The following is a 13,492-nucleotide window of genomic DNA, read 5'->3' as shown; positions in this document are numbered from 1 at the left end:
GTACCAGTCAGTATGGGAACCTGGCTGCTGAGGTCTGAACTATGTAGGAGCTTCTGCGCAGAAACTTGTGCATCTTTGGCTACATGCGCTTATTTGGAAGGCTTTCTACTTTTCCCTGTGTTCAAACTGCTTGGGAAGGGCAGTTCAAGAAGGCAGTCCAGCTGAATGATGTTCTGCTGTTCGTGCTTTCTTCGAGATTTCCCTTGTGTGTGGCTGTAGTGGCCATCAGCCACTTAACTGCAAGGAGGCCAGCGTATGTCAAAGGCATCTATATAACCACATGCGTCTTGGGCGTCCTAGGGCATCAGGAGTGGGAAAGCTGACTCAGGCTTCAGGTACACAGAGGTTCTTTGTTCCTCTCCCTGACCCTTGTCTTGCCGCTGGATCTCGTGCACCCCGTAGAGCGCAGAAGTGGGGCTGGAGTGAGGGCAGCGTTGCTGCACAGTCGGTGCTGTCAGCAAACTGGCTCTTGCCCGACACCATTACGGACTTGCAGCAGCATCCTCTCTCCTCATTGCCTTTCCCTTTGCTTAAGCAGAACAGGAGCTTGTTTGGGGTTGGCAGCTGTGATATCAGCCTTTTTGTATCACTGCAATAACTCCAGTTTATGAGGTTTCCAAGATCCTGTTGAAGTCAGTATATATTTGGAAACTCAGTCCTCAGTCCAGGCTTTCCTTTTCCTGAGAGATCGTTCAGGTACCAATGGTAAAAGCTTGATTGCCTCAAAGGCTACAGCTGTTTTAACATGGGCTTTGGCAGGGTGATGGTTTGATTGGTTGCCAGGGATCTCCCTTGTCTCTGTGTCTCAGTACTGCTCTCCCAGCCTTGCACTTGCACCAAAGTCCGTGTTGCTTGAGAATAACTTACTTGCTTTACTTTCACAAATACAGTCACTAAGTGTCCAGGGAAAATGTGGTTTGATCCTAGTTGTCCCTCTGACGGTGCACCGTACTGCCGCGAGGATGCCTGTTTCCCCAGCCGCTGCGGCTGAGTGTCAGGAGGCACCTCTCTCATTTTTAGTTTGCATTTTATCTCCCGTGAGTCTTGAAACCCTATCTTGCCTGTGCATCTCCTAGCATAGTGTTTCTCACGGCAGGAGTCTCAAGTCGCTGTGTCCTGTCAATGGGAGGAGTTGCAGGCTGCTGCACCGATGCTGCTGCCAGGTCGGAGCTGCGACTCCCAGCAGCAGCCGAGGGTCAGCCCTCCTGGTAGCTCTGCGAGGTAAGGCAGGCTGCAGCCTGCAGCGAGCTTTCTGCTGCTCCTCCTCCTTCTAACTGTATTTTTTCTTTTTTCTTTTTCTTTTTTTTTGTTTTGTTTTGTGTGTGTGTGCTTGGATCCTGATTTGCTGTGTGTGGTGGAGCTCTGTATTTTCTGTGTCTGCTGACAGACCCTTGCTGGATTCCAACTCTTTGTTAGCTGGTTAAAAAGAAGAAACAAGAACCATTTGGGAGAGAAGTCTACTTAATGCAACAGGTTAGATGATTTTTTTTCCTGTTTTGGTCATTGGGGTTTTACTTTCCTCCGAAGTGATGATGAATTGGAGTCACAAGGTTAGGAGCAAGAGACAAACTCTTTGAAAAGTTTACTGTATTCGTGTAAGACCTTAATCCTGATTTTTTTGTCTCAGTACTGTCTATGCTGTAGATAATTGTAATCTAGCAGGTTAATTTAGTATTTTTGTTGTTATAGGAAGGACTTGAGATTGGCGTAAAGTAAAAAAAAAGGTCTTTTAAAAGCTAGTAAGCCCAAGACATTGCATGGATTTAATGAGGCCTGCTCCCAAGATGCTTAGGTGATTCACACCCAGTCTCTCTGAAGTTAATTATGTGCTAGTATACAAAGCCTAAATCCTTATAAAGTAACTTCCTTACAGATGTTACTATGAACTTATTAAATCCTGTGATGCATCATCATCAGTCTTGTTGGTGTCAGCTAGAGCGAAGGGATCTGAGCACCGCGGAGGATTAGGCACATCTTAGGAATTCATTATGAAAAGGAATTTTTAATTATTTTGCTGTTCCTTTCCACTGTAAGATTTTAAACATATAGCAGATAATATTCTCTGAGGCTTCACGCAATGACGTGTTTGTTAGTTGTTTATGTTTGGACTTTATTTTATGTGGGGCTTACTCTAGTGTATATATTGGTGGTAGATAAAATATTCATATTTCAGATGTTCTTACAGAAAGCCGGACTGTACGTTCTGCTGTGTGGCCAGTCACTATCATGTGGGAACAGTGCGTGGATATATTTTTTTGAGTACCATATCAGAATATTTCTCCCCCACCTCTCCTCAGCAGAGTGACTTTTCACATAAGATTGAACTGCTACTTTTCTTATCTCTTAAGGAAGTCTTTCTTGGTGTGTTCAGGAGGTCACTATGAATAATGTGCTTTTCCATTTGGCAGCCAGACTGGAAAGCTGGGGAAAGGGGAAGCAGAGAGGAAGGCAAGGACTCATTACATTCGGGGATCAGAGTGAAACCAGCACTTCCCTTTTCTTACAAGATCCAGCAAAAGCCAGCACTTTGTTCTGATGACAGTCATCCATTTCCAACCTGAGAACTTCTTGGTGCCTCTGAGAAAAGCAGTGGATGAGGAGGTCTAAACTCACCAGGCTGCAGCAGTGAGGGAACAGATGGCCATGGCATCCTGGCTTTGCCCCAAGGTTTAGGGGGGCAATAGACTGGAGACAAAGTGAGGGCATGAGAATACCCTTGTCTGAGGTTGGTGAGCCTGGGTTTGAGCCCTTCCCCGTGGACATTTAGATGTCAAAGGAAAGTGGAAGAGGAGCAGAGCGCTCCTCTGCTGGATGATGCTGAGCCAGGATGGTGGGGCTGCCCTCTGAAGGAGGGGTTCAGGCAAGGCTGATGTTCAGTTCATCTCATGCTCCTCATGGTAGGAATGGTGAGTCCTCCTGACCTGGAGCTGCCGGAGAGCTTACGGGTCCGAGAACCAGGCCTAAAGCTGTTCTCCAGGCAGCTCCATCAGATACAGCTCACAGGTGAGACTGCTTCCCTGTCCCACCCCAGCAAGCACGCTGCTCATGGAGGAAATGCGGCATGGTGGCAGGGTTCAGGATTTGGCCCTTTTTTGTGCCTAGGCTCAGTTTCTTGGCTGTTGTAAAACCTGGTGAACTTGAAATGGAGGGCAGCTACATCAGATCCCAGCTCTGCACAGGAGAGATGCTGCTCACCTTCAGCAGTGTCTGTGGGAGGCACATGCCCATCTGGAAACCAGTTTGGCTCCCACTGACTACAGTGGGAGCTGGAGGCAGATGTGGTGTCTGCATCATTTCCTAACCCCCCACTCCTCCCAGCTCACCAGCCCTTACTCTGTGCAGCTGCTTTGAGAGAGTTCACGTTACTGGTACTTTATCTTCATCACTACAATCCTGATGCCCCCACGGGATTTTAAACAGCCAGGCCGATGCGATTCGAGTGGGGATGGGGGCAGAGAGCTGCACAAGCCTGTAGTGATCGATGGGGCTGCACAAGGAAAGCAGCACCAACCTGCGCTTGCTCCTTCTTTGCGCTCGTGAAAACGAACAGTTTACTGGTGGAGGGGTGACCAGATCCTCTGCTCCGTGGGTGTCGTGGTTTAACCCCAGCCAGGAAATGAGCCCCACCCAGCCGCTCGCTCACTCCCCCCCCCCGGTGGGATGGGGGAGAGAATCAGAAGAGTGAAAGTGAGAAAACTCAGGTGTTGAGATAAAGACAGTTTAATAGGTAAAGCAAAAGCCGCGCATGCAAGCAAGGCAAAACAAGGAATTCATTCACTCCTTCCCATGGGCAGGCAGGTGTTCAGCCATCTCCAGGAAAGCAGGGCTCCATCACGTGTAATGGTTACTTGGGAAGACAAACGCCATCAATCCAAACGTCCCCTCCTTCCTCCATCTTCCCCAGCTTTATATACTGAGCATATGGTACAGAATAGCCCTTTGGTCAGTTGGGGTCAGCTGTCCCAGCCGTGTCCCCTCCCAGCTTCTTGTGCACCTGGCAGAGCATGGGAAGCTGAAAAGCCCTTGACTAGTGCAAACATTACTTAGCAACAACTAAAACATCCCTGTGTTATCAACACTGTTTTCACCACAAATCCAAAACATAGCCCCATACTAGCCACTATAAAGAAAATTATCTCAGCTGAAACCAGGACAGTGGGAGAAGGGGAAACAGAGGGCAGGTACTGGGACTGTAGTTTAGGAGCAGCCCAAGGGGGTGATCATCCAGGGAGGGAGCGAGCATAGTGCACGGAGCAAGCATGCAGGTGGGGTGAGGCTGCTCGTGGGAGGGGAGGCATGGTGGAGCGAGCGCTGGCACGTGAGGAGGTGGCTGGTTCCGGTAGCTCCATGGTTGAGAAAATGCACGTGCTCGGCATCTCTGAACTCATCACCCAGCCCCTAGCAGTCTGGCAAATCCGTGTACTCAGTCACCTGCTGAATCCCTAAAAACTTCTGCTATCACATTGCCGTGTGGCCGGCTTAACGACACACTGTGTGGAGAAGTGTTTCCTCACTTGTTTGGAAATGGGTGTTGGTAGCTGCAGTTTATCCCCCTGCTGCTTTTTTGGAAGGTACTTTAGCCTATAACTGCCCTTTTACCCTCTTGATGCCATTCATAACCTTAAAGATCTATAGCATATTCTGCCACGGTTCCTTCTCCAGGCTGAAGGTCCTTGTCTGCTTGCTCCTCTCACTGAAGTGGCTTCTTTCATTACTCTTGTCTTCCTCCTCCTGCTTTCTCCCTAAATCTCCTCATCTATTTTATTAAAGGGCAGCTGAAACAGCACACACTATTCAAGACACAGATACGCTGTGGATTTATATGTTGCTCTACAGTATTTTCTGTTTCCTTCCCTATTCCTTCCTTAGTAATACCGTTGCTTCGGGCTGCTGCTGGCCACAAAGCTGCCGCTTTCTCCCAACTGCCTGCTCAGCCCCTGGTAGCGTTGCTGGGCCGTACGCCAGCCCGCAGACCCACGGCTGTGCGCGCAGGGTGAGGATTGCTTTCGCCCCCACACCGTGTCTACGTTCACTCATATTTACCTGCTTTGACTCTTACCGGTCTCTGCCCGTTTGCCTGACCCTAAGGCGGTACCGCAGGGGTGGTGCTTTGCTTTGGCACGCTGCTGCCGTGGCCGTGCCGGGCACCTCTGCCGTGCCCAGCACCTTTGCCTCCTACCAGAACAGGGACCCTGAAATGCAGCTCATGCTTCCAGCTACAAACTGAGCCGCAGTGAGCTTTCTTAGTTTTGGTGTTTTCTTGTACAGGCAAAATTCCCCTTTTCCTCACATGCAGGAAGGCAGATGACTGCTTGCCCCTGCCCTGTAGCAAAGAGTTGATGCATCATTTCCTTTTCCATATTTCAGTAAAATTGTGTTGTTCAGAGCTCATCTGGAGCATTTTAATGTTTTGAGCACTTGCACTCTCTTCCTGCAATTGTCTAAAGGCTGGATTTTTTTGTCTCCCTCCCAACAGTTGTTGTTACTTGTTTGGAATTGCTGCGGGTAGGTTTGTCTCTATCAGTGCAAATTAATTTTTTTCTCTTTTTCTAGTCAGCCTTTTTATTTTTATTGTGTGTTGGTGTCAGTGGGGTTTTAAAGCATGAATGTGTATTTCTACCAGTGAGAGTGATCTTCTACGTAAAGGAAACCAAGGCACTGCTACTTGTACCTTTAGACCTTGGAGATTTTGCTCAGTTGAATATAATGCTAGGGTTGTATTTAAAAAAAAATAGTTCAGAGTTTTAAATAACAGACACTTATTAACGCTGGGATTTCTGCACAGTGAACCACTGCTTTGTGTGCTTGGCTGTTTGAGAGGGAAATTGGTATGTTAGCAGGGAGAGATGTGTTGCTCTTCATTAGATGGAGCTGGATACATCGTCAGAGGCCCCAGTTTTGATTTAAATACTGGCTGTGGTGGGAGCAGTTCTGTATAGAAAACGGGGGTTGGCTTGACTTGTATGTGTTGCTCCTGGGTTGGCAAAATAAGGAGATGAAGGGACAGTGTGATCTGTTGTCTAGACACTAGAAGAGGCCTGGAAAGAGGTTTATTTTCAGCATTCCTGTTGTAGTCTACACAATAAGCTAAATTAAATACCAATATGTAAACACAAGGAGCAAGGAAAAAAACCCTGGAATTTGCTTAAGGGTGCTGATTACATCGGTATCTCAGCATTAAAAAAAAAAAAAAAGGACGAGGAAGGAGAGGCAAACAGGGCACTGAAAGAGGGAAGCCTGGTACCCAGCTTTTATGGGCTACGTATAATAACCCAGGGCCTGGTTTCCAGCTAGGCAGTGAGCTACCTGTGTTGTGAAGCACGTAACTAGGAGTCGAGGTTTTTTCCCAAAGCTCCTCTTTCCTGAGGCTGATTCATATCTGCCCTTATTGTTATCTGTTCTGTTCACATGTTGTTTTTTTTTCTTTTGTTAGTCTGTTTTCCTTCCTTGTTTTTAAAGAATAGCTTATCTGTATGCCCCAGAAGGGTGTGACTCACAAAGATCACAAGCTTTTTACAACGAGCTAAAGCCCAGCCTGCTGACTACAAGAAAATATGCCAAGGTTTTCAAACACGAGTGCCACGTTGCCTTTGCAAAAGGTAGTGATTGCACAGAGATGCGCACCGGCGGGACTCGGCCAGATCCGGAGCCTGCGTTTCCACCACTGACAGGCAAGTATACTTACAAAGTCATCTCATCTTAGAGAATTACTGCTTTTGTGCTTCAGTGCTCTTCACCTCTGCTGCCCTGTCCTGTAAAGGACAGGAGCAGTAGGACACAGAGGTGTTTCAGGACGTGTCGGTCGCAGGTACATAGTGACTAGAGCTCAAGTCTTGGAGTCGGAAAATGAGCCTTCATCTGAGCTCTTCTGTGATGTGAGTGACCTGGGACTGGTCACATAATGCCTTGTCACTCTGCGCCTGCTTTGTGTACATTAACTGTGCAGACCTACGTATTTCATTGGGCTATTGCAAAGCTTGTAGAAGATTGAATTCGTTCTAAGTCTTACAGTACACCCCTCATGTTACTGAGGCTTCAATAGTGGAAGAAGGAAAGGGAAGGCACCAATTTGTCTACTTTTATTTTTTGTCAGGGACCTCAGCAATGGATGACAGAGCAGACTCTCTGATGACTGTGCATCTTCTCGCCAGTTCAGGACACTCACTGCTTTTACAGCAAACTCTGGATCGGCTTTTGGAGTGGATCTGCCCAGACATTCAGCTTTTCCTGGTGTCTGAGCGAGTTACTCCGTTGAAATACTATGAGAGATACCGTAAGAGAAGCTGCAGCTTTCCTGGAATATCTGTTCTCCTTTTTCTGCATGAAGACTTGGGAGAAGAACGGATTTTCCAGGTCCATGAGCTCTTCCAACATCCACCCTGGCGCTACCAGTGTGCCCAGATTGCTAACAGGCAAAGCCACCCCTATGCCCCAGCTCACCAGGACTTCTACAGCCTGGACGACCAGATGCCTGTGTGGGGCATCAGGCGGGTGCACTGTGGCCCCGAAATCCTGCGTGTCACCCTCTACTGCAGTTTTGATAACTATGAGGATGCAGTGAGACTCTACGAGATGATCCTACAGAAAGAAGCAACTATGCAGAAAAGTAATTTCTGTGTTTTTGTGCTGTATACAACCCAAAATATCGCCATGCAGCTCTGCTTGAAGCAGCTGCCCATCGGGGTGGCTGCCGAGCCAAAGGAGTCATCAGCTTTACAGTTCAAGGTGCAAGAAATTGGGCAGCTGGTGCCTCTCCTGCCTAACCCCTGTATTCCTATCAGTAGCACCAGGTGGCAAACACAAGACTACGAAGGAAATACAATTCTGCTTCAGGTATGTGTCTGTGGTGCTCTGAGAGGAGTTGTTTTGGTTTTGTGTTGTGTTTTGGTTTGGTTTGGTTTTTTTCTTTAAGGAAAGCAGGACTGGTTAAAAATGGAAATTAAGATTTTGCTTGTTTATGTTTTCTTTTGCATTTGTGAATGCAGTAATCAGTATCTGCCAGTGCTGTGAGGCCATTGATAAATATAAGCACAGATCCTTGGAATATTTTTATGTTGTTAAATTAACATCATTACTGCTTGCCTGAAATTGAAAGTATTAATGCTTTTTCTGAGCAGGCTAGTTTAACATCTTCCCTTCCCTGCCTGAATCAAATGATCATAGCAGCCTATTCTTTTTCTAATAAGTCGTTATGTTATAAACGTTTTTGAAAGCAGATTTTTAGCATCCAAAACCAGATGTATTGTAAGTATAGTGTTGAGACAACATTGCCTGTAAGAGATTTTGTGAGCTCGAGTGAGTTGCAGTTGGGCGACAGTGCTGAAGAAATGTGTCATAGGAAATCTCTGCCTTTTCTGTTCAAGTGTGCAGTCCAGAGGTTGTGTGAATACAAATAAATAAAAACCAACAAAGACGACTGTGCCGAGATGATACATAGTGGGAATTATACATGTGAGCAGGAGGGCAGTTCAGCTCAGTGTGCTTTCTTTCTGCTGTAACAGCCCCTCCCACCTCTGATTATTTTTTGTTGTAATTTGGATATTTAAATTTGCCCATCCTGTGGTTTTTCATTTTCCTTCCAGAGCTCATTTGCTACAAATCAGCTTAATTATTGTGTATTGCCTATTTTTGTGCTACACTGACCACTAATCCTCAGGGCAGCCTTTGCATGCTTCTCATTCATGATCACTTTATAAACTGGTTTGCCACCCACTTAGACTGGACAAGCTGGTCCTGTGTAGTTTGATGAAGAAGTAAATAAACCACATCCTCTCCTTTTTTTTTTTTCCCCTGAAGTCGCTCACTAGTTACTGTTCTATTCCATGTCCTTTCTCCTAGTGTTTATAGGAGATCCCTGTTGCTCAAATTTTCCAAGTTTAGCCTTAAGGCTCAAGTAGGCGTCTTAAGTAGGAGAGTAGGACCATCTCCATGTGCCGTTTCATACAGACGGACATGAAATGTGTCTCTAGTCTTGCAGAGGGTTGGTGAGGCGGGTGCCTTGCTGTGGGCTGGTGTCGCTGGTGGTGGCATGCTCCGCCGGAACAAGTGGGACATGCTTAGCAGGTCCTGGTCCCGTTGGCCTTGCTGGTCTGATGGGTATCTCCCCTCCAGGAAGTGTTGGTCCATGTGTTGTCCAGCCATCAGAGGAATTCCACTTGATCTGGAGCTTTCTGGAGAAGTGGTCAGGACTTGCAGATGTGAAGGAGCTCCAGTAGATCTGATGCCTCCAAGAAGGCTTTGGGACAGGCACAGCTATTTGTGTGTGCTGTGTTTAGGTCGCCTGCAGCAAATCTGTCGTGTGTGTGCACTAGTCCTGAGAGCTCTCTGAAAGCTGTGCACAAGTTGGGAAAAACTAAATTCAAGTGTAACTTTTTTGTTTCTTTCTCAAAATAGTAAGGTTTATGACCAGTGATTTCAGTTTTATAATTTATTAAAGGGCAGATGAGCCTACGGGATTGTTTCACTCAGGCATAGCGTAGCTGCTCAGCCAAGCGCTGGCGATGACCGCAGAAAATCCTGAGACCATCAGCCTGTCTGCAGGGGGTCAGACCAAGGCTTCATCCTGCCCAGCTCCCTGTCCCCAGCAGCTGGTCACAGGCGGCTGCCTTGGGAGGAACAGCAAGAGGACAAGTGCATGTGTTACACCCCATCAATATGCTCCTGAGCTGCCTGTTTTAAACTCAAGGGTCTTCTGAAGCCAGCTGTGGTAACTGGCAGTGACTCTCCTTTCCAAGCGTTTATCTAGTCTCCCCTTGAATCCATGTGAACTCTTTGTATCCATGAGATACCTTGGCAGGGACTTCTCCAGGTCTACTGCCACCTCCTCTTATTTGAAATTGGCTCCACCTGGCTTCATTTGATGGTGTCTGCTTCTTGCATTGCAAATGGCAGGGATTGGACAATACCTGTCTGTTTCTCCAGATGGCTCATGGTTTTATAGCCTTTTATCCTCTTCCTCCCAAACTGTGTTTTGTTTTGTTTTGTTTTTCCCAGGCTTAAGATTTCTAGCATACATGGCTGTTCCTTTACTGTACTTGCAGTTGTCCTCATCCATTTCTGATCCTTTCCAGCTCCGTGGTACTCTGTTGTGCACCGTGGTTGAGGCACAAACACCATGGTCCAGCTGGGGGACCAGAGCTGCACTGTGCATAACAACATTCTCCATTTTGTTTGGAATAATTCGTAAGATTTCATTTGCTTTCTAGACTGCTGCCAGGCACTGAACTGATGCTAACGCGGTGCTGTCTGTCACAGAAATGAGACCCTGGGGTTACGGTCAACTCACAACCTAGCATTTTGTATGTGAAGCTTGGGATTGTTTTTCTCCATGTGCATCACATTATCACCATTGTTTCATCTGCCATCGCTCAGCCTTGTAAGAGTCCTATGCTGTTCTCTGGGGGCTGACTGGCTCACACCGCAGATGACTTCAGCACAGCAAGGCTGGGTGAGAGCATCACCTAGTAAAGCTAGAATGATATGTTAATGGTGTTCTCTCCACATTTTATTCAACAGGTTCAAGACAGCTCAAAGCCCCATGAAACAAATGCTGGGCTTTCCCATCAGCATAATAATGCAGGCAATGAAAAAATCCTGCAGGACTCTGTCCCAGCCCCTCTCCCTGTGAAGTGGGGTAATCCTGGGCAGAGAAGCCGGGAGGTCAGAGCCACGAAGGGTAAAACAAAATCTGAGCAAAGCGAAGCACTTACTTGTGAGCAAGCCCGTGGTGACTTCCACAGGCTCTTCTGCTCTTCTCACAGTGGTCCAGCGGCCCCGTCGTGGTGGGATGCCACCTCCCTCCACAGGCAGGCGAGCAGCGAGCTGCAGGCTTCTCTCCAGGAGAGCCGCGTTCGTCGGCAGGCAGCCGAGACCAATGTCGACACCGGGCTTGCTGTGGCGAATCCTGTACGTGGCCGCTGCCCGCTGAGCCGCTTCTCCAGGGACCTGTGGAGCAGCCTCCTCCTGCCACGAGCACCCACGGTTGGGGCCGGCAGCACCTTGCCCTCCCAGGACGGGACCCAGCTGCTGTTCGCTGCAGCCAAAAGGAGTAAAGCAGCAAGGCAAAGAGCTTCAGGCTTCCGATCGCAAACACCGCGAGCCAGGCCTGCAAACAGAGCAGAGGACGAGGAGGAGGAATTCTTTATATGACTGAAAATAAATGTGCCAGATGGACTCATCATTTCCAAATGACAGCAGAGTGCTTTTGTGTGTATTGTATCTCCTCGTGCTGTGACCACTGATGCTCAGCTTACCTCTGTAGCTGTGACAACATTTCAGTAGTGGGTTCACCGAGGTAGATGCTTACTTTCCATGGAGTGATGCAAAGGAGGCTGCAGGGAAAGCAGGAAAAATAACACTGTATTTATAGAAAGGTTTATTTTTTTAAATGCAGAATAGATTGAAGGATTATTGTGCAATGAATAGGAATAAGCCATATGACTCCTAGAGCTGTTCTAAGATGCTAAAAAATAGCCAGTGACATCTTCAGATGGTGTTAGAAGGTGTAGTTTGCATGAGCTGCCCAAGCAGCTGGATGTCCCCAGCCACGGGGGCTCATCATCCCTCGCCGGGGTGTATTGGAGCAAGGCAGTGGTATGGTCACAGTGGTTATGCCGATTTTCCTTTGTGCTCCTTCTCGCTTCCCCTGCTGTTGGTATTTAAAAGCTATCAATGTTGTCAATTTTATGCAAGATATGATACATAAGAATATTCTTTTAAAATATTTTTGCAGAAAAAAAATTCTAGAGAGACCTTTTCCCCAAATTAGCATAGTACACGCAAAAAGCAAACACTTGCAGAGAGTAGTTTGATCTGTTTATGCTCCAGTAAGACCTGCTGTTGCCTATTCGTATGACACTTACTTAACAAAATAAACCCAGCAACAAGCCAGGCTTTGTTAGACCAGTGTGCAGTTATCAGCAGGCAATCCTAATTGGGTTTTAATTAACAGAAGACAAGAGAAGTTAAGAGTCTTGGAGGCAACTGCTGAATGCTAGAGAGTAAAAAGGACAGGAGAAATGAAGTAGTGTTTCAGCAACAGATGCTGAAATAACTCCCATCTTGATCAGCAGTTTTCTCAGGTAGGATTAAGTAAATCTCAAAGGGAAAGAGATGGGAAGGGCATGACAGAGGAATGGAATTATTAAAACAAAAGCCAAATCTGATCATACTTACCTTCCAAGCAGCACAACAAAGAGGTGTTTTCTCCTTAAATATATCTGAATTCTGCTTTACACAAAAGTGTGAATTTGTTTGGAGAGTGCCTTCTCATTGCCTCTTCTTAGTTTATAACTCAAGTTTGACAGGAATGGCTTCTTGCGGCCCAAGGAGAGGCAGAGGGTGATGGGCAGCAGCAGAGCCTTCCTGCGGGGGGGTTCTGCACAATTTTATGGGTGTTCAACACGTGTACGTGTGCCAGCTGAACACAGCCCACGGTGCACTGCCACAGCTGTGTTACTGGGAAAGTCCCAACCCACCCTCTGCTGCTGGAGGGCTTGCAGCCCAGTGGGACTAGAGAGCGATGCCATTGCTGGGTGTTAGCTCGGGCTTCGGGAAGGCCCAGCTTTTTGGGAAAGTTTGAAGGTGCAGCCAAGTTGGTCTGAAGAGCTGTGGGTGCGAATAGGGCTGTACCTGCTCTGTGCCTCTGTGCCCTCACAGCTGGGGTTGCCCTGGAAGTGATGCTCATGCACCCTCCGATTCAGAGACCTAAGCCTGCAGAAAGCTGAACAGGACACTTATTTCACTGGACACTTACAAAACCCCACCATGTTTTCATAAGCTCCGTAAAATTTTGGACTTTTTAATAAATCATACTGTGATTTATCACATTACATCTGTGAGGGTGATTATTTAATCTTGCCTAGCATGCTAGAAACTTAGCCAGTGCTTTTCAGAGCTAGAGAAAATGTTTGGTCAGCTAGGAAAGCAGCAAAGAGGAGAGCTTGCAGGCGGGTTAGCTCTCTGGGTTTGCTGTGGTGTGTGGAAGGGTGGGCTGGGAGAGATAAGGAGGCATGGGGTTACAGTCCTGTCAGTGGGCATGGATGGAATAGTCATGAACCAAGAACTAAGACAGAAGTGGGATTCCTGGGACAAATGGCTTTAAAGAGAGATTTCATGGCCGCCTCTCTACTCTCATCCCAAAGTTACTTGAGTGTGACTCTAGCATACTCCCATTTCACCTAAGAGAAAGAGGGTAGAAGGTCAGTATCCAGCATGGGGAAAATGCTGCATCATTTTAAAACCAAAAAAGAGAAGAAAATTATACATGAGGTTCACCTGCCTGTAACAGATCACAGAAGACAAGGAATTCAAGTCAAAGGAAAATTGCCCTGAAAATACGCTTGTAACAGTGAGTATATAAAATCCATGTGCAGGATACACCTAGCATAAATGCTGTTATTACCCAGGCAGCTGTAGGGTCAGAGGGTGCCGTTTCTCCCTGGATGGATTCAGCAGTGGCAAGCAAAGTTACATTATCTGTAGACTGTTTGTA

The 13,492-nt window shown here is 47.1% G+C and overlaps 1 protein-coding gene across 1 annotated transcript; it reads left to right on the top strand.

Moving 5' to 3' along the window:
• Window positions 1-7,098: 7,098 nt before the first annotated feature.
• FAM124B (family with sequence similarity 124 member B) lies at window positions 7,099-12,759 on the top strand. Its single transcript, XM_072867380.1, has 2 exons — window positions 7,099-7,833; window positions 10,516-12,759. The coding sequence occupies exons 1-2, from the start codon at window positions 7,105-7,107 to the stop codon at window positions 11,146-11,148; spliced, it is 1,362 nt and encodes a 453-aa protein (XP_072723481.1). The 5' UTR covers window positions 7,099-7,104; the 3' UTR covers window positions 11,149-12,759.
• The last annotated feature ends 733 nt before the right edge of the window (window positions 12,760-13,492 follow it).

This window comes from Ciconia boyciana, chromosome 7, assembly GCF_034638445.1.
Source record: "Ciconia boyciana chromosome 7, ASM3463844v1, whole genome shotgun sequence".
Lineage (NCBI taxonomy): Eukaryota > Metazoa > Chordata > Aves > Ciconiiformes > Ciconiidae > Ciconia > Ciconia boyciana.
Note: the sequence above shows the minus strand (reverse complement) of the source record. Positions and strands in the feature narration are given on the sequence as shown.

What these genes read in the sequence shown, in the direction of transcription:
- FAM124B (XM_072867380.1), top strand. Translation starts at nt 7,105, where the DNA reads ATGGATGACAGAGCAGACTCTCTGATGACTGTGCATCTTCTCGCCAGT. An exon ending in GAAATACAATTCTGCTTCAG is followed by an intron (nt 7,834 to 10,515) that starts GTATGTGTCTGT and finishes TTTATTCAACAG; the next exon opens with GTTCAAGACAGCTCAAAGCC.